The sequence below is a fragment of the Stegodyphus dumicola genome, chromosome X2, assembly GCF_044657685.1.
Source record: "Stegodyphus dumicola isolate Sdum_Otavi_A_Nest chromosome X2, ASM4465768v1".
NCBI classification, from domain to species: Eukaryota; Metazoa; Arthropoda; class Arachnida; order Araneae; family Eresidae; genus Stegodyphus; species Stegodyphus dumicola.
In genome coordinates, this window is record NC_140781.1 from 118,075,117 (window position 1) to 118,093,927 (window position 18,811).

At 36.0% G+C, this 18,811-nt stretch overlaps 1 protein-coding gene across 1 annotated transcript in view; it reads right to left on the minus strand.

The window, feature by feature from the left end:
* The window catches only part of LOC118184277 (chloride channel protein 2-like), a 266,024-nt gene that overhangs the window by 101,889 nt on the left and 145,324 nt on the right, over positions 1–18,811 (minus strand). The window contains exons 20-21 of the mRNA XM_085809271.1: positions 10,925–11,001; positions 10,676–10,723 (exon numbers count right to left, since the gene is read on the minus strand). Coding sequence (XP_085665397.1) covers positions 10,676–10,723; positions 10,925–11,001 — 125 coding nt within the window. The remainder of the gene's footprint in view (positions 1–10,675; positions 10,724–10,924; positions 11,002–18,811) is intronic.

Here is an 18,811-nt window from a genome sequence, read left to right on the forward strand (position 1 = left end):
TAGCCGAACTTTAAATCAAACGCAAAGAAACTATTCCGTGACCGAAAGAGAGGCACTTGCAGTTCTGTTAGCAGTGCAAAAGTTCCGAGTCTATTTTGGAAAGGCGCCAATAACAGTGTACTCTGATCATGCGGCGGTAACTAGATTGTACTCAGGGAAAAACTTATCCCCAAGGTTAATAAAATGGGCACTCAAGGTACAAGAATATAATCTGGTAATCAAGCATACCCCCGGAAAGGAAAATATCGTAGCAGATGCCCTATCCAGAATTAAAATAGATGAAGAAGGTAATACCGTAAAGGTGGCAATGCTCACAGCCTGTACAATAAATTCCCGAGAAACTGTAATAACCGAACTGGGTAAGGATCCTGAGTTTGGAAGCATTTATGAGTATTTAAAGGATCCTGAAAATTTTAGCCACCAAGATATTGTGGCGATAAGAAATAGGGCGGCCCATTACGAACTAATAGATGGTCTATTATTCTATACAAAAACTACGAATTCCAACAACGAATTTCGACCTGTTATCCCAGCTAGTCTTAGATTAAATATCCTGCAGGAGCTCCAGCCCTTTAGCTTCTCATGCTGGTATTCGAAAAACTATCCAACGCGTACGCGAGGCAGTCTATTTTCCTGAACTGCAAAAGTTAACAAGGGCGTATGTTCAGTCCTGCCCAACATGTCAAGCAGTTAATTATATTAATTTCCGCCCGGCCGTGTTTCTAAATAGTATTAAATCCGAATTTCCAAATGAAATAATTGGCATCGATTTATTGGGCCCTTTCCCAAAAAGTCAGTTAAATAAAAGTCGCTATCTCCTTGTTATGGTTGATCATTTTAGCAAGTGGACCGAAATTGTTCCCTTAAAACGAGCCTCCGCGAAATTAGTTACTGATTCTATTTTAAATAAATATATTTTAAAATACGGGGCGCCCCTAAAAGTTATATCGGATAATGGTCCTCAATTTGTAAGTAATGTATTTGAAGACATGTGCCAAAAACTGGGCATACGTCATTTAAAAATGGTCCCGTATCGGCCGCAATCAAATATAGCGGAACGGGTCAATAGAAATATAGTGAAAATTATCCGTAGTTATGTTAAAAATTTTCATAAAAGCTGGGATAACTATGTCAATGAATTTGCTTTCGCCCTTAGGACCGCAAAACATGATACAACGGGCAAAACTCCTGCTGAGTTTTTTTTAGGCAGAAAGATTATAACGCCGTTAGATAAATTATTTTATGTGCAACAAAGAGCCCCAGAATTTAAAATGGGTGATATAGAAAAACTAATTAAAGAAGCAAAAAAGAATACTGAAGTAGCACAGAGAAAACAAAAGCTATATTATGACTTGAAACGACGGGGAGTAACTTATAAAGTAGGGGATGAAGTTTTAAAAATGAAGCATTCACTTTCTTCAGCACCAGAAGATAAAACTGCCAAATTTTTTCCACGATTTGAAGGACCATATGTCATAGAAAAAATAACTCACGCTGTAGTAGTGTTAAAAGCCAGAAATGGTGAAACCTGCTCCGCAAACATTGATCAAATTAAGCCCTACTTCGATCGTAATAAAATGCAAATCTTTTCAGATCTTTTGCAGGATCCGGCACGGCAGACACCGCAGGCACAAGCTCCAGAGGTGGAACAACGACAAGTACAAGGGCAAGCCATTAAGAGGCAGGAGCAAGTGAAAAGAAAGTTTCCCCGCGGGAAAATTGAAGGTAACAAGAAAAAGAAGCCGTTCCACCGTCCAGAAAAGAGAGCTCACGAACACCCCCAGAATGAAGACGGGAGAAGGACGACGTATGCAAAGAGCCAGGAGAAATGACGGCAACTATAACCGGGCTCTAAAACGGAAGATCTACTCATCCGACAGGACTCTCCGCAGCAAATGTCGCCGAACTGCGGAAGGGCCATCAGCGGCGGAGGAAAAGTTACAAGGAAAATTTGAACGGCCAGCAACGAGGTCCGAGCAGGAACGCGAAAGAAGTTTCCCGGTTCCGCCAAGACCAGCTGCCATCAAACGGCCAAGACCACAGGCAGAGGCGAAAAAGAAGGTATTCAAGGGTGACCGAACTGGAAAAAAAAGAAAGCTTCTAGAGGAAGGCACTGAAGGGCGAGCCCGCACACGAAGGAGGATAAATCAAACAACAATCTACGCTACTTTCCGGGACTGGGCTCAGAAAAGAATGTCCGAATATCACAAAGATAAGTAAAATTTTATGTTACTTTGCAAACTTAAGTTAATCTTTCATTCTTACTGCAAGTGGCAGATTTCAAGAAGTTTTACCTCATGCGAGGTCTACCTTTATCGCCAAAAGGGCGAGAAATGAGTTGTTACCGATTTTGGTATTATGTTTTTCAATTACTCACGCGTAAAACTAAAGTTGATGTATAATAGCGATAAATTGTATAAATTTTATTTAAAACTTTCTGGCAAGAAAGAAGTTTTAGTCTGAAAGACTTTTTGAAATGTAGTATTTCAATGTAGAAAGAATTGGCACTTGCTTTGAAAAGAATAGAAGTTAACAATGTACTACTAATGTATGTTGTCAAATGCGTAAAATTAACGGCATGTTAATATGTTCTTATATACAATGTGAACTGTTATTTCAAATGTTAAGAAATACCGTGATATGGTAAAAGTGAAAGTAATGTTAAAAATTTGTTATTTGTGTGACTGTAAAAAGACTAAATCATGGTGAATATGTGTTAAAGGTTGAATGAATGTAGTTAGGCTCTCTGACGCTACACTTCAGAGTTAGCCACTTTCAGAATAGTACCTCAGGGTTTAGAGTTGAAGTTAGGGTGTGTTACGAGGTCTTGGTATGTTGAATTGTTAACACGTTAGTACTTTGATTGTAGGAGGAAGTGTTGAACACATAGACATAAACACATTCGTGTTTGGTGTTCTTTTACAACACATGTCAGAGAGCACGGGGAGAGATAATTAAAATAGTCATGAATGAAATAAGAATGTTAAGAGAAATATAATTATACATGTTACTTGCCATTTCATTGTGTAACATTTCATTAAACTAGTTTTCCTTCCAGATCTCTGGAAGGAACCAGATTTGAATAAAAGCTCCTGTGTAGATGCAGTACAGATGAAAAAATTGCGTATCCTGGGAGCTGCTATTGTAAAAACAAATTTCTTTCTTTTAAATTTTCTAGTTTCTAGCTAAGTTATGATTGTAAAAGATTGGCCTCGCGTTAGATTCTAGAGCTAAAAGTTTTCAACAAGGTCGTTGTAGACCTCAGTTTCAAACTAATTAACTCTGGCGGGAAGTATGTAAGGATCTTAAGTTTTACTAACGTTTATTTTATTTTAAATCTTTACTATCACTTCTTATTTTCTGCTTCCGGCCAGAATTATAAGCGTTAAAGTATTTATGCAAAGTTTGTCTGGCGAACGCCAAGTATTTAAGTTGTGGCTTTTTGCAAGCGAGAGAGAGGAAGCAGTTAGTCGACGCAGGCCGCTTACCTTAGAAGTTTTACTCAGTTGCTGGTTGCCTTCCAGGCCAGAGGTTTAATCCTCTTGATAACTTTAAACGTATTGTAGTGTTCACAGTTCTCTGTACTACATACGGCTTCCTGTTAATATAAGGCCAATCTTCCACGTTTATTATTTTAAAGTTAAATTAGAGTTTAGTTTTATTTTTATATTTTTACGTTTAGACCACAAGTGGTGGGTCTTTCTATTCCGAAGTACGGAAGGTATTGTAAATAGAGAAAAATAAAGGGTTTTGTATACCCTTCTTGTGTATCCTGTCTACTTCCCACAGTTATTGAACATAGCTTTAGTAAGCTCTCTGTTCCGAGTCAGGTCCTTGCATGTTCCCGAAGAAAGTAAGACGGAACATTGAACCTGATAACTTGACTTTTTTTCTGATGACTTATAGGCTTTTGCTTACACCTTCGTACCCATTTATGGAAGCGCTTAGAGAAACAAACGTCGAAGCCTTGCATTCTTCATTGTCATATTGGCCCAGCACTCGTCAGATCAGATAGTTTCATGGAGGTCGCAGCATATAGTCGGTCTCCGACTTTGAATGCGTCGTTTGGAAGTTTTTTAAGCCCTAAGGCGATAGTAATAAAAATTTAAGGCGAAATAGCTGCGCCATTATAGGTGAAGCTCAACAAATACTCTTATACGGTATGTGTAATTGAGAAATTTTGACATAAGAATTTTCTTCAGTTGCAGGGAATTAGACGGCAGGCCGTCCGAGCTGGGATTTATCTTCATGGTGACGTCTCAGCACTCGTATTGATGGTATGGAGATTTCCTGTTATGTTTTTACCACCAATCCTCGAATTCCATATCACAGATTATGTTCTTACTGCATTAATATAATATTAACAAGACATAGTGCACAATAAAAATTAAACTTTATTTAGGAACTTCGCGCATACTCCCCGACAGCCTGCCTGTTTCGCTCTGCTCGCTACTCGTAAGAAACTTCTCCTCTAGGGTTGCCACACTTATCGGAGGGCGCAAGGCGCGCTCCTTATCGCCATCACCACAGAGTTTCCCCCCAGTTCCTTTAATGGCTATTCAAAGGAACGACATAGGTTATGAAATTATCTCAGAGTATCCGTACTGTCGGGTATTTTTACATGATTACAAAATTAGAATATAAAATTAGAAAAGATCAAAATGCAATTCAATATATAACAAGGTATTGACACATATAATAAACATGAAATAACAAGAAATATGTTAAGATATGAATTTAAAAAAAATGTTTTAAATTGTTATGTAAGAAGCAAGTTTCTTAGGGAAGTGAACATGTCTTCCCGATCTGGTGACAGTTTGTGTCTTAGAGAGTTCGTTTGCAGATTTATTCTGCTGAACTGTCTTTAAGTCTTTATTTGTTTTTAGTTCAGGCAAATTAGAGTCCGAAAGCAAATAGGCTGGTTTCACACGGTCTATAGACACAGTAGATTTCAGACCGTTAACATCAATTGTGAAAGTTTTGTCTGTTCTAGAAAGGACTTTATGCGGACCTGTATATGGTTGGCACAGAGGTGGCTTTACTCGATCGACACGTAAGTATACATGCGTACACGACTTTAAGGTAGCACTTACGTAACATTTTTCTTGGCAATGTGCAGATGTTGCTATTGGATTCAACTGTTGCATTCTATGCCGAAGATTCGTGATAAATTGTGTGTCATACGGAGATATCTTAGATGACGTTATCATATCACTAGGCAGCTTGAGAGTTGTGCCGTACACCAGTTCAGCACAAGATGACTGTAGATCTTCCTTTACGGCTGTCCGAATACCAAGCATAACAACTGGTAGTGTTTCAGTCCAGTTATTGGTCTCGTGAGCCTTGAGAAAAGATTTTAAATGTCGATGAAATCGTTCAACAATGCCGTTTGACATTGGATGATAGGCTGTTGTTGTGATTCTGTTCGTACCCAAAATGCGCGTGAATTCTGCAAAAAGTGCGGATCTCATTTGAGAACCTTGGTCTGTTGTTATGATCGATGGGCAGCCAAAACGAGATATCCAACAGTTGAAGATGGCTCTGCAAATGGTTTCCGTTTTCATATCCGGGATGGGAATGGCTTCAGGCCATCTGGAGAATCTATCTATTAGAGTCAAAAGGTACACATTGCCTTCTGATGGAGGTAACGGTCCGACGATATCCATATGGATTTCTGAAAAACGTGCATCAGGAAGAGAGAATGTGCCCAGTGGTGCTTTAGTATGCCTAGTAATTTTCGATTTTTCGCAAGATTCACAGGATTTCACCCAATTTTTGATATGACGTTTCATATCAGGCCATACATAACGAGAACAAATAAGCTTCGTAGTAGCTGCAATTCCTGGATGTGACAGATTATGCAGATGATTAAAGATGAGTCTGCGAAAGGAATTCGGAACAAATGGACGAGGAATGTCCGTTGATATGTCACAAAGAATATTACCATCAGAATATTGGCACGGTTTAAATTCCAGTTTCAAAGATGATGTGTTGTTTTTGAGAAGGTCTTGTACCTCCGGATCATGCCTTTGAGCTTCCGCAAATTTTTTAAAATCCAAAAATGGAGATTTTGTTATGGAATCAATTTCGATTCTTGAAAGAGCGTCAGCAACGACGTTTTTTGAACCTTGCACATACCTAATATCAGTAGAGTACTGAGAAATAAAATCTAAATGTCGCAATTGTCGAGGTGAACATTTATGAGGGTTCTGTTTAAAAGCGTATATTAACGGTTTTTGATCCGTATAAATTATAAAATTTCTGCCCTCTAACATGTGTCGGAATTTCTTAATTGCAGAATAAATAGAAAATAATTCCCTATCGTACGCGGACCATTTCTGTTGACTTTTATTGAGTTTCATAGAGAAAAATGCTATAGGTTCCCATGTTTGTTGAGACAACTGCATAAGTGTGCCGCCTATTGCGACGTCTGAGGCATCTACCCAGATGCTTAGCTGGGCTCCGGGAATAGGGTGTCTCAAAAGGGTAGCCTGAGCAATGGCATTTTTGGCAGCAATAAAGGCTTGTTCAGCATTCTCGTTCCAATTTAATTGTGGGGATGAATCCTGAACACGAGAACGAGATTTCTTTTTATTAATATAGCCTTCTAACAATTTTATTAAAGGAGAAAGAATATGTGCTGCTTTAGGTATGAAACATCTATAAAAGTTAAACATGCCTAAAAATCGGCGAAGCTGAGTGAGAGTGGTAGGTTGAGGAAAATCTAAAATACATTTGACTTTGTCAGGAAGAGGTTCAATTCCGTTTTCACTAAGGTGAAAACCTAAGAAATCAATAGATGTTTGACCAAAGGTGCATTTTGAAACATTTATGCAAAGTCCATATTCCTGAAGTTTGGAAAATAAAGCTTTCAAATGCCTGCAATGTTCCTCAGAATCTTTAGAGGCTATGAGCAAATCATCGACAAAAGCGTAAACGCCTTCTAAATCCCGCGTGACTTCATCTATAAAACGTTGAAAAGTCGCGGATGCATTGCATAAGCCGAATTGCATACGGGTACTTTCGAATAAACCGAATGGTGTGCATATGGCGGTTTTGTGGATGTCGGCTGGGTTAATTGGTATTTGATGGTATGCCTTAATCAGGTCGACATGACTAAAAATTTTAGTACCGTGCAATGCAGCAGTAAAATCGGCTAAGCATGGAATAGGGTATTTGTCTTTTATCGTTTGAGCGTTCAATGCTCGATAATCTCCTACAGGTCTCCATTCCAGACTTCCCTTTTTTGGAACCATGTGAAGTGGGGATGCATAATTGCTGCTCGAAGGTCTCAAATGCCCCAATTGCATCATAGTTTGAAATTCTTGTTTTGCTATTTTTAAGCGATCCGGAGCTAACCGACGAGGTTTTGCAACCACAGGTGGACCTTTAGTTATGATATAATGAACGGTGTTATGTTTAACAGGTTGGTTAGGATCTGAAATCTAGTAACTGAAGGAAATTCTTTTAAAATTTTGTGATATGGTGTATCACTAAATACAGTTTTTACTGAATAAATGCTTGCATTTTTTACGCAACCGACGGTTTTAAAATGCGTTTTTAAATCTTTGAGACATTTGTTTCTGAGATCAGGCACCAATTCAAAGAAATGGAGAAAATCTGCTCCAAGAATGGGTGTACTAACATTTGCTATAAGAAAAGTCCATGTAAACTGTCGTCTTAATTTGAAATCCAAAGAAAGTGTTTTTTGACCATAAACATGAATAGTAGAAGAATTAGCAGCGAAAAGTGTTTGTTGGGACGAATTCCGTTTTTGAGAATTATTTGCTGGAAGTAAGGACACGTCAGAGCCGGTATCGACCAAGAATGAAAGGTTTGTTCTACGGTCACGAACGAACAGGCGACGTGAAACTTGAGGCAAAGAATAAGTCGCCTCTATTCTTTGCTGGTTTCGTTTCCCTGCCATGAACAAGGTTTTGTACATTTGTCATCTCTACACTTTTTCCCAAAACGTCTATGATACCAGCAAACAGAATAATCTCTCCTTTTGGAATTGCTTCTTTCCTTATTGCGATCTCCGCGATTTGGCGAGCGACCACGAGAAAGAGAAATGCGATCAATACGTTTGTTTAATTTTTCTATTTGTTTAAATAATTTATCCTCAAGAGACTGATCGACTGTGCGAGAAACGGCACAAGTCCCTGGGGTTGGATTTACTTCTAAAATTCTGTCGGCAATTTCTGCAGCTTTATCTACAGTTAAATTGGACACCGCTGCCAAAATAGACTGAACAGTCGAAGGCAAACGTTGAAGGAATAATTCTAACATTAAGTTATCAGGAACATTTAAAGATTCTGCTCGACGTTTCATATTTCTAAGCAAATCGGAAGGTTTTCGAGAGCCTAATTCCTCTCCAGATAATAATTGGCGAATTTCTTGCTGAGAAGATTCTCCTGCACGATTTATTAACTCAGTTTTAAGCTTTGTATATGGATCAATAGGATCTGGTTTCATAAGTAAATCCCGTACTAGTGATGCGATATCTGGAGGAAGATGAGAAACTACATAATTATATTTAGTAATGGATTCTGTGATAGGTTTGGGGGTGGCAAGAGCAAAAGTACTTTCACACATAATAAACCATAAAGATGGGTCTGATCGGTTATAAACCGGAATTTGGACGGCATAAACATCAGACATTGTGCAAGGTTTTTAAGCCAAAATAAAAGGAAAAATTTAACTAAAGAAAATGAAATTAAATGATAAGTAGAAAACAGAATTATAAAATGATCTATAATTACTACTCATCTGTGATTCGGAGGATGAAAACCGATGTAATCCATTACTTCTGGTTTGGAGATCTTGAGTGATGGCTTGTAGTCAAAACCGAAAGTGCTTGAGAACTGTTCATACGATTTAACACAGTCCAGGTTACCATTATGGTGATTTCCTGTTATGTTTTTACCACCAATCCTCGAATTCCATATCACAGATTATGTTCTTACTGCATTAATATAATATTAACAAGACATAGTGCACAATAAAAATTAAACTTTATTTAGGAACATCGCGCATACTCCCCGACAGCCTGCCTGTTTCGCTCTGCTCGCTACTCGTAAGAAACTTCTCCTCTAGGGTTGCCACACTTATCGGAGGGCGCAAGGCGCGCTCCTTATCGCCATCACCACAATGGCATCAGGCATCACTAGATTCACATACCGTTCACCTCTAATCCGCATACCCTAACGTTGACAAACCAAGTTATATTATTCAGATTTCAATGCTCACGGCTATGCGATATTTTCGGAATCTCCGTCGCCCCACTAAAGAATATGTACTATATGCGTTTCAGTTCTTCACCGATGTTGTTTCGGTGGTAACACCTCAATGCACAATATTTTCGACTCTTGCCTTGGCGATCTCTTTTCATTTCTAAACGTGTCCAAGACAAGAAAGACAACAGAGTGAGAGAGACAGAATGTCAGGACAACATCCGCCAGCCAATACGACAGATGAACTCTGGTGGAGAATTAAAGCCACATGGCAAATAAAGAATATAAAAATTCACACACAAATACCAGAGAGAAATCCCAGGCAGTACTTGAATTCTGATCGGGAAAAAAATAATAATAATGTACTTTTTTTCTACTTTCTGTACAGAAGGTAGATAAAAGGTACAAAATTTCCATGCAAAGTCTGTTCGACTCCATGCCTAGCTATGTGACAGCTGCTATTGTTGCTAAAAACAGGTGCTCGGGTTACTGATTTTTGCACTTCAAAATCATCTGAAACTTTAATCATTTCATTCTTCCATCAAAATGCATTTGCAAAACAAATATGATTCTGCTAGGTGCTTCCTTTCATGGCGTAGCAATTTTAATGGCTAGCTGTGCATTTTGCATCGAAACATTATCCTAAACGAGCAAAAAATGGCAAGCATATCAGTCTCGTATAAGTAAATTACGTCAGGTAAAATATTCGTATTTTTACTATTCGAAATTTGTAACACGTTTTATATAACTGTTTATCTGACGTCAAAGACACATTTAAAAACATTTGCATTAGAAAATTTATATACGTAGCTGTCTAAAACGATATTTATATAAAATGACTAAAAATTATACTTAATGATATCTCGGATAATTTTGATCGCACGAAATTTGATCCGCATTTTTTTGTTGGGGGAGACTGCTCTAAAAATTGGCTAAATTGGCTTTAAAAAAACACGTTTCTTATTTTTCCATACATTCCCGCGTATAAATCACAGAAATTCCCATATGCCCAACATTGCCATAATCTAAAGGCTTGCTTTATACGATTAATATTTTAAGCCTGAATTAGATAACTAAAATAAATTGTTTAAGATTATAAGGTATTTTCTCCCTCCTTTCTGCATGCCTTCGTGGTGTAATGGTAGCCCAATCAGCGCGTATTCAAGAGGTCCAGCTTCGAGTCCCAAAGAGGGCATTGCTCATTTTTCATTTCTATAGCATTCAAAAATAACAAATGTCTCTATAAGATATGCCATTTTTCAATAAACCTAATATGCCTAAATATGCCATTTTTCAATACATTAGTTGAAGAGTTTATCAAAAATTTCGAAGATAAATCGTGTGGGAATTGATAGCTGCATCATTCAAAAAAAAAATCAATAGAACTTTAAAAATTTAAAATACAGATCAATGTAAAAGATTTAAATACATTGTAGACATACCAATTGCACTCTTTTCTGAATATTTGGAGTAGGAGGTCCACTATCTGACTGAAAAGAAATATATTTCAATTAATTCCAGACAAAAAATTTGTTTTAACATATAACTTATACAATGCTTCAAATGTAAATAATTGAAATAACTAAAACACAATTATCACAGAACTTGGATGTCTGTATGAAACATCTAATAAAATTTCTACAAAATAACATCCCTCCAAAAATAACTTTTTTTTGACAGAAATTTTTTACCTTCTCACTTGGATTTGCATCTTGCAAAGTCAAAGCTTTCCGAAATATTGCTTCAAAAGCAGCTCGTAATCTGGAGTCTGAAATTGAATTGTATTAATAAATGAAACAAATAACAGAGATTTTTTGTACTAAATAATTCTTTTTAGTAAATATGACTTAAGTTCTTTCTCTACATTTTGTAAAATATTGCGGTTTAATTTGAATATTAATGTTAGTAAATTGTATACATTACTATTGCTTTATTAGAAAACAGGAATTTATTTAATTTAAATTTGCATTTTGTAGTGTTATTTCATATGAAAGGAAGGCGGCTATTTAGAGGAGGCGTTCAGAATTTTCGGATGAACTATAATAAATAATTAAAAATGGTTCATCAGCTAATTTTGGATGAACAGAAACACAGTGGCTTTCCTAAGAAATGAAATTCAACTGAGATCTGATCTACCTCCTCTTCATAACGTTGAATCTTTTAATTGCATTATTTTTCCTTTCCTTTTTTATGTATTTCTATTGCTTCCAAATTTTTTTCTAATTTTTTCCAAATCTTTTTCTAATTTAAAAACACTGAGTTTTTACGTTTTTATTGGGGAATTTTGAGATAGCACTGGTTTTAAATTTAATTTCTTTCATGTTTTTGTGGAGTTGGTTCAGAATTTATTACTTTTTTAGTCTATAATTAATTTTTCAGCAGCAATTTGCGCTGAAATGGTTTTGAGATATTTTTGTTGTAAAAACTTTTCTATAATACTATATGTATGTAAGATAAACAATATGTGAATCAAAATCATAATTTAAACTAACGGTAAAACTTAATTCTCCCTCTCTGTTCTTAAAATCGTAATAACTTCTCTGGTCATTTCTAAATCATTCCATTTTGCATGGGCTGCGCAGGGCTGATGATGTAATAATTGGGAACTGAAACTTTTAAGTCAAACCAAAACTTTTCTCCTCGTGTGCTTCCATATTGCATAACTACGCACTTCAGCTTCGCTCTCTATCCTGCTAGGATGTGATTTCGTTGCCTTGCTTGCTATCGCAATAATATCAAAAATGTAAATGTTCTGTGAATAGGCACGATTAGAGTGCCAAGCGATTGTGGCCACAAAAGTTAGTTGCAAATAAAAATGCAATTAAAACCGTATCGACTGCTACGTTTTTTACATATTTTGAACATAACATATTAGCATACTACGCAATCAGAATTCTTCCTCATCAATATGAATCTACGATCTATCCTATATAGCTATTACGCATCAACACTGCTCCGTAGGTTCCTTGCTATTATTACAATTATATATATATATATAGAGAGAGAGACTCAAGTGCAGCAAATGTAGCACGGATCACATTTAATAAACCAAAAACTCATTGAATATAAGATTATACGCAACCAGGACCAGCGAAAGGCTGTCCGCAACCCGGTACAATCTCTCCTATTCCTAGATTCTGCCCTCCTAAAGGCTCTAAATTTTGCTGCCTCCGAAAAATCTGTCTCCCACTGCAGCTGCATCGGCTCGGGTGCAAGCACTGTAAGCTATATATATCACTTATATATCCATAAGTAGTAAGATACAATAAAATACCACTGAGAAGAAATTTTTCAGCAATGAGAAATTTCGAATTAAACTATTTTGCTCACCAAGGCATTGATAGTATAAAAATCAACATTTGCTTTATTACATTTTACTTTAAAGAAAGATGTAAAAATTATTTTATGGAATGTCAAGCGACTATTTATCTTTATCTACATAACAGACGCACTTTAATTATAAAGTTTACAATAAATCAAGCTTCATTACGTTATTCAAATTTAGAAGTAACAGTCCCAACAGCAGAGGAAGCATTAGTAAGTTTAACAAAACTCAGGAGAATCCCCCTAAAAAGAATTAATAAAAATAACAATTTTACTTTGACAGAAAAGTTTGAACAGTGATAAGAACACTAAATAAGTAAAAATTTCATACTCATTTTAAGAAAAAGAAAATATACTGTTGTGTTATTTCCGGCTCAAGTAGCAGAAGCCCATTAGTGCATGATATTCGCCACCTGTTGTTGAAAATTTTATACTCCTAACCGTCATATTCTATGCTGAGTTCCAGCCCACAAGGGTATCACCAGAAATGAACTAGCTGACGATCTGGTGAAGCAGGCAGCAAACAACGTCCAAAATGAAGTGATTTGAACTTTCCAGCATCATATCTCAAGCGGACCACTTAGGAGCACATGCTCAAAAAGTGGCAGAAGAGATGACTCACAACTACCATGGGTCGCAGTGCATTCCTCTTTCCAAAAGCAGCAACAGAGTTACGTGGCAACTCCGCTTTACCGACATAATACTTCTCTGAATATGGTTCATTCCCAGCATATCTGTACAGCTTCCGGCGCAGTCTCACAGACTTTTGCGTGTGTGGTAGGGAAGGAAAAGCGGACTATTATGTATTTGACAGCTCACAGACCTCAGAATACCACCTTATAAAACCAGCTTTCACAAACTTGTCAGTGTAGGCCACTAACATTAGCAGCACCAGATCTGCACAAAGTAAATTTGCCTCAGTCATTACATATTGTGCCACTACCTTACTCAGCCATATCAAGTCATATGCAGCCTGCCTCAGACACTTCCAAAATGTAAGTTTCCTGCAGCAATAAGAATACAGCAGCACACTTTCCCCATACTTAATGGTGTTGATTTAACTCTATGCATAATTCAGTATTAAGATCTATATTTCCAATTTGATTATTTGTTTATCAACTGCTCATATTTTTAAATGATATGTCCTGCATAAGCTTATCCCTAGCTGCAATTTAATTTTGTGCCTACAACGCCGTTATAGTTTTGCCTCTCCCCGATTTCTCAAAGTGACTCGCGTGCTCAAGACTTCTGCAAATCATAGTGTACTGCCATCTTTTAATAAGTTCCAAGCTACATTTGGTCAGTTAATCAGTACCTATCTCATTGTCATAGCCATAGTATCTTCTGACGAGCTAGCATCTAAACTCCGTACGGCTAACATCCCGGTCGGAGACTAACTCGAACGTCCACCAGTGCTCATTATTTATATTTTGATGATAATGTGCACTTTACATAACATGCACTGTCCTCATTTTTGTATTGTGTGTATATTAGAATATTAACAACAAATGTACCGTCGCTTATTAAACTCAGAATGGCAAAAGATTGATTCTTCAGTGTCAGAATATCCTACTTCTACCTATCAAAGCTTTCGCAGTTCATCCATTTAATATATTGTGGACTGTGGTTTTATCATTCAGATACGTTGTGCTTTAACAAAATGCCAGTTTGACCGAAATTTTCCTATCCTGGTCCCTGTGCCTGTGAGAAACTGTTTACAAAGTTTTTTTATCTACACTAGATTTCAAAGAAGCAGAATTTCCATATCTTAACGTTAACAAAAATAAACATCTAGAGGCATTGTAAATCAGAGAGAGAGATAGAGTTCCTTCTTAAATTCTAGCTCATGGGATGTGAAAGTGGATCTTTTAAGTTTTCCACATTCAAAATATTTGGGAACTCTCTGTGAAACTTTAAGAAATCTCTGTGGAATTATAAAAAAAGTTCATGAAATACATCTAAGCATTACTATACATTAAGAGTCTTTGAATGGAAAGCTTGTGGCGACTACGGATGGAAGAAAAAAAAACAAGTACGCCATTGGTCATGTTTGTAAACGTAAAGTAGCAGAACAACTAAACAAAAGTCAATCTTTCTGTTGTCTAGAAACGTTACGTTTGAATAAATCACTGGAAGAGATTTTTTTTAATTTCCTCTGTGCTTTTTACTTGTAACATGTTGAAATGCCAAGTGAAAAGGCTTAAGCCTGATAGAAATGGTCAAATTGTTGAACGATTTGAATGTTCTTGGTAACTGAAGCCAGAGAAAAACTACATTTAAATTGGGAATTTCGCGATCAGCACTGTTCAGTTTACTTAAATAAGGAATCATAATTAATGAAAAAATAAAAAAATTGCGAATGTCTCAAGAAAGCACCAAAGGGAAAAAAAAACAGAAACTCATGAGATGTTGAAATTACTCTTCTAGTACATTTTGAAGTTATAAAGCTAAAAAAAATTTCTATTTATAGAACTTTCTCCAATAATTCGCTAAATGCTAGGACAGAATTTTACATCAGCTGACATATGACTTACCAAACAGAGAAAGAGAAATCTAACATTGTTCATCAGAAATTACAAGGTGAAAAGGAAGAAGTGGATCATCATGCAGCTGATAACTGCATAAAAGACATTTTATGAAAAGTCACAAGAAATTTATAATACAGACGAACGTGGACTGCATTACACAGCACTACTAGAACACACATTAATAAGTAATAACTGTGCAGAACGCATAGCTCTGATCTCTTTCTAAAAATATTTATGTCTTTTTCCGCAGATGCAGTTTCTAGCATTCATTCTTGAGACCAGGATATTATAAACGCTTTCAAATATGATTTCAAAAGAAATGTCTAAAAAATTATAAACAGAATCAAATTTTATGAAGACGCAAGCCCTTCAAAGGAGATAAGGATGCAAGTTGATATCTCTGCTAGAAGTCATGCATAATTAGTCGATACAGGTGGTCAATCAGTTAAAACAGAATTAAAAATTGTTTTTGAAAATGTGGCTTTTATGAAAAGAAGTCTCACAAGAATCGCAACCTATAGCTAATGTTTCAGATATCAGTGAGGGAAGTTCTGAGGATTCATTTTTAGAGGATTTGTCAGTTCCCAAGAATATTCAGACAATGTGTAGAAAAACCGACTAATAAAGGGTTAAAAGAACATCAGAAACTGACAGCAAAAAATGACACAGAGAAAAGTGATGACATGGCATCATCAATCGAATCTAGAAACGCACTGTAAATCTTAAGAACAATTCTTTTACTGAAAGTTGCTGATTAGAAAGCTATCAGCAGTTTTAGAAAACTGAGAATACAACTGAAAAACTGTTGTTGACAATATGAAACAAGTATAGATAGAATAGTTGTTTTTAAAAAATAAAATTTCATCAAAAATATAATTACAAAAATAGTTAAAATTCTTTTTAATTAATTTCAAAATAGCGTAAATAAACTGATATGGTTTGCAATATACAAATCGCCATCTATTAAACTCATCCGGCTAATTAACTCATACATGTTTGGAATGGAAGCGATTTTAATAAGTGCCATGTACTGTATTACAAACTTCAGGCAAACACAAACATCAGTTTCAGCAAGATAAAATGTATGTAACATTTTTAGCAATTCGACTAGCCAGGTTATTGAAATAAGTGACCTCCACTTTGACGCTTTTCATCCAATTTAATCTGTGCTACAAAATACCCATCTACACGGCCTGGACTCTGAAAACTGCTAAATACAACACATACAATATCAAGCCAACACATGGATTTCCCATTTCACACCCTGAATTATTTAAAACTTATCAACAACAGCAGAGTTTGACGTTCGAATTTTCAATGACTTTAGAGGCACTGATTTTAAAATCAGAGAATTATAGGACATAAATGGGGCATACAGTCAAAAGTCGTTAATTCAGACACCCATAATCCGGACCTCAAAGCTACAAACTTTCTGCGCATGCGCGTAAGACCTTTACGGCTGCGAATATGCGCGTGCGCAAAATACGTTTACGAATGCGCGTTTAATGTATAACGGACGGTATAAGCTAAGCTAAAATTATCTAATTCAGTTAATGTTGCAGATTGCGTTGTTCCTTAATCTTCGAATTGGATTCGGCTTATTATATTTTGCAGACTGTTAGAGCAATTTTATAAAAGTAAGCTTGAACTTTCGATTATGTCAAATAGAATTTCTGATATATATTTACTAATATGTAAAGGATCTACAAAGCGAAAGTATGTTTCGAAGTCCATTAAACAAAAAGTGGAATTGCTGCAAAAACGGATAAAGGCATATCCTTTGTTTATCTAAACTTTAACGTTTGTTTATCTAAACTTTGTTTATCAATTTCACGCCGCGGCGCGCAATGAATTGGAAGTTGATCTGTCAGCACTATCCTTATCTTCAGGGCAAATGTTTTTATTTTATTTGGCTTATAATTCCTTACTAAATGTAGTATTTCATCTGGATGTACTCCGTCTTTGATATGATTTAAATCAAATTCCTCGTCATTATAATTCGCTTCCGATTGCGAAGAAAGTGACAGTGGTTATTGAAAACGAAAAAATTTCGATTGACAAATTAGTCGATATTCTCGACACAGCAATTATAGGACTTGAACAGCGGAACTTTGTAACTGCACAAGAAATTATGTCTGTTTATAGAATTAAAAGGATATTTTATCACATAAAAAATGAAGCAACTTAAACAACTTACATTGAATGAAATGTTTAATAAAGTAAACAAATAAATATTAAGCTTTTTTTTTTTTTTTTTTTTTTTTTTTTTTTTTTTTTTTTGTAAATTTTGATACCCTTTAGATCATAATTTTTCTTTATTTCATAAATTACGGTTTCATATTTTTAATTTTATAATTTTTGCATGTCATCTTACCAGATTTAAACTGATGATCTATAATCCGGAAAAATCGATAATCCGGAATCGCCGAAGTCCCGACGAGTCCGGATTAACAACTTTTGACTGTATATCACAGTTCAAAACAGAATAAATTATTGGTGGTTTCTGGCTGGTGTATCAGTTGCGAAGACAGTAAGTCTTTCTGATGTATAGAGAGCCACAGTATCAGGCTCATGTCTATTCTGTGGAACTATACTGTCAAAAGTGGAACTTCATCCAGCCAGGAGAAAGAAATTATCCGAAAAAATTTTAATGCATTGCATTTAAAATTAATAAAAAATAATTATTCACATATAGTAAAATACTACAGCAGAATCACCCATTTCTACATAAACTACCTTTCATCAACTTCACATGGTTAATATTCAAAGTAAGGCAACTAATTATAGCATAGCTGTTGACAATCAGGGTCCATTAAATTCTGATTTTTGTACCGTTATGAGCACAAAACTTAGGCAGCATACAGTACAAAATGTGTAGTGTTCAGTGATGAGCCATCTTCATCATCTTTCCCAATTCTAGAAATCGTTATGTGTGAAAAGCCTTTTCTACATGCACATGATCTAGACTGTCTCATACCCAAAAAAGGAGAATGGAGGCGGAATGTTGACAGTTTTGGCCATAGTGAAGATCTCCCAGAGCACTGATAGTTCGTGATGGTCACATGACTGCTAAGGACTATCCATGAATTGGGTTCACATGATTGTTCAAATTTCGTATTCTGAAAGACAGCTGTGCATCAGGATGACAATGCACCTATTCACCCTGCAAAAGTGGTGACATAGTGGTTTGAAGAATATGAACGTCATCTTGAGCATCTTTCACATCCTACAAAATCCCCTGATCTCAATACCATTGGTTCTCTTTAGCAGATGCTAGAAGACAGACCTAGAAAACGTTTCTGCCCTCTATCATTACAAAGAGAAATCGCCACTGTTTTGCAAGAGGAATGGCTAAAAAATACGATTAGTCATTGAACAAAATTTGTAATAGCCATTTCCAAGGAAAATCGCTGGAAAAATAAGCCTCCAAAAGAGGGCCAATACTGTAACAATAAAACTTACATACTGCTGCTTTGAATGGTGTAGTGGTTAGCAGAGGCGAACTACTTGTACTTCAGTTTTCTGCAAACATTTTTATGTTTTAATTTCTCACAAGTTTTTCATCCAGATTAGCAACTTATTCAGTTTACCTTTGTTTTGCACTGTTTTTAATTCTTAAATTGTTGCATATAGAATTATATCTGTCAAGAAATATTTATTCCTGTTTGTAAACCTCACTGAATCAAATAAGAATAGAAATAAAATTATTTTAGCTAATCCTCGACG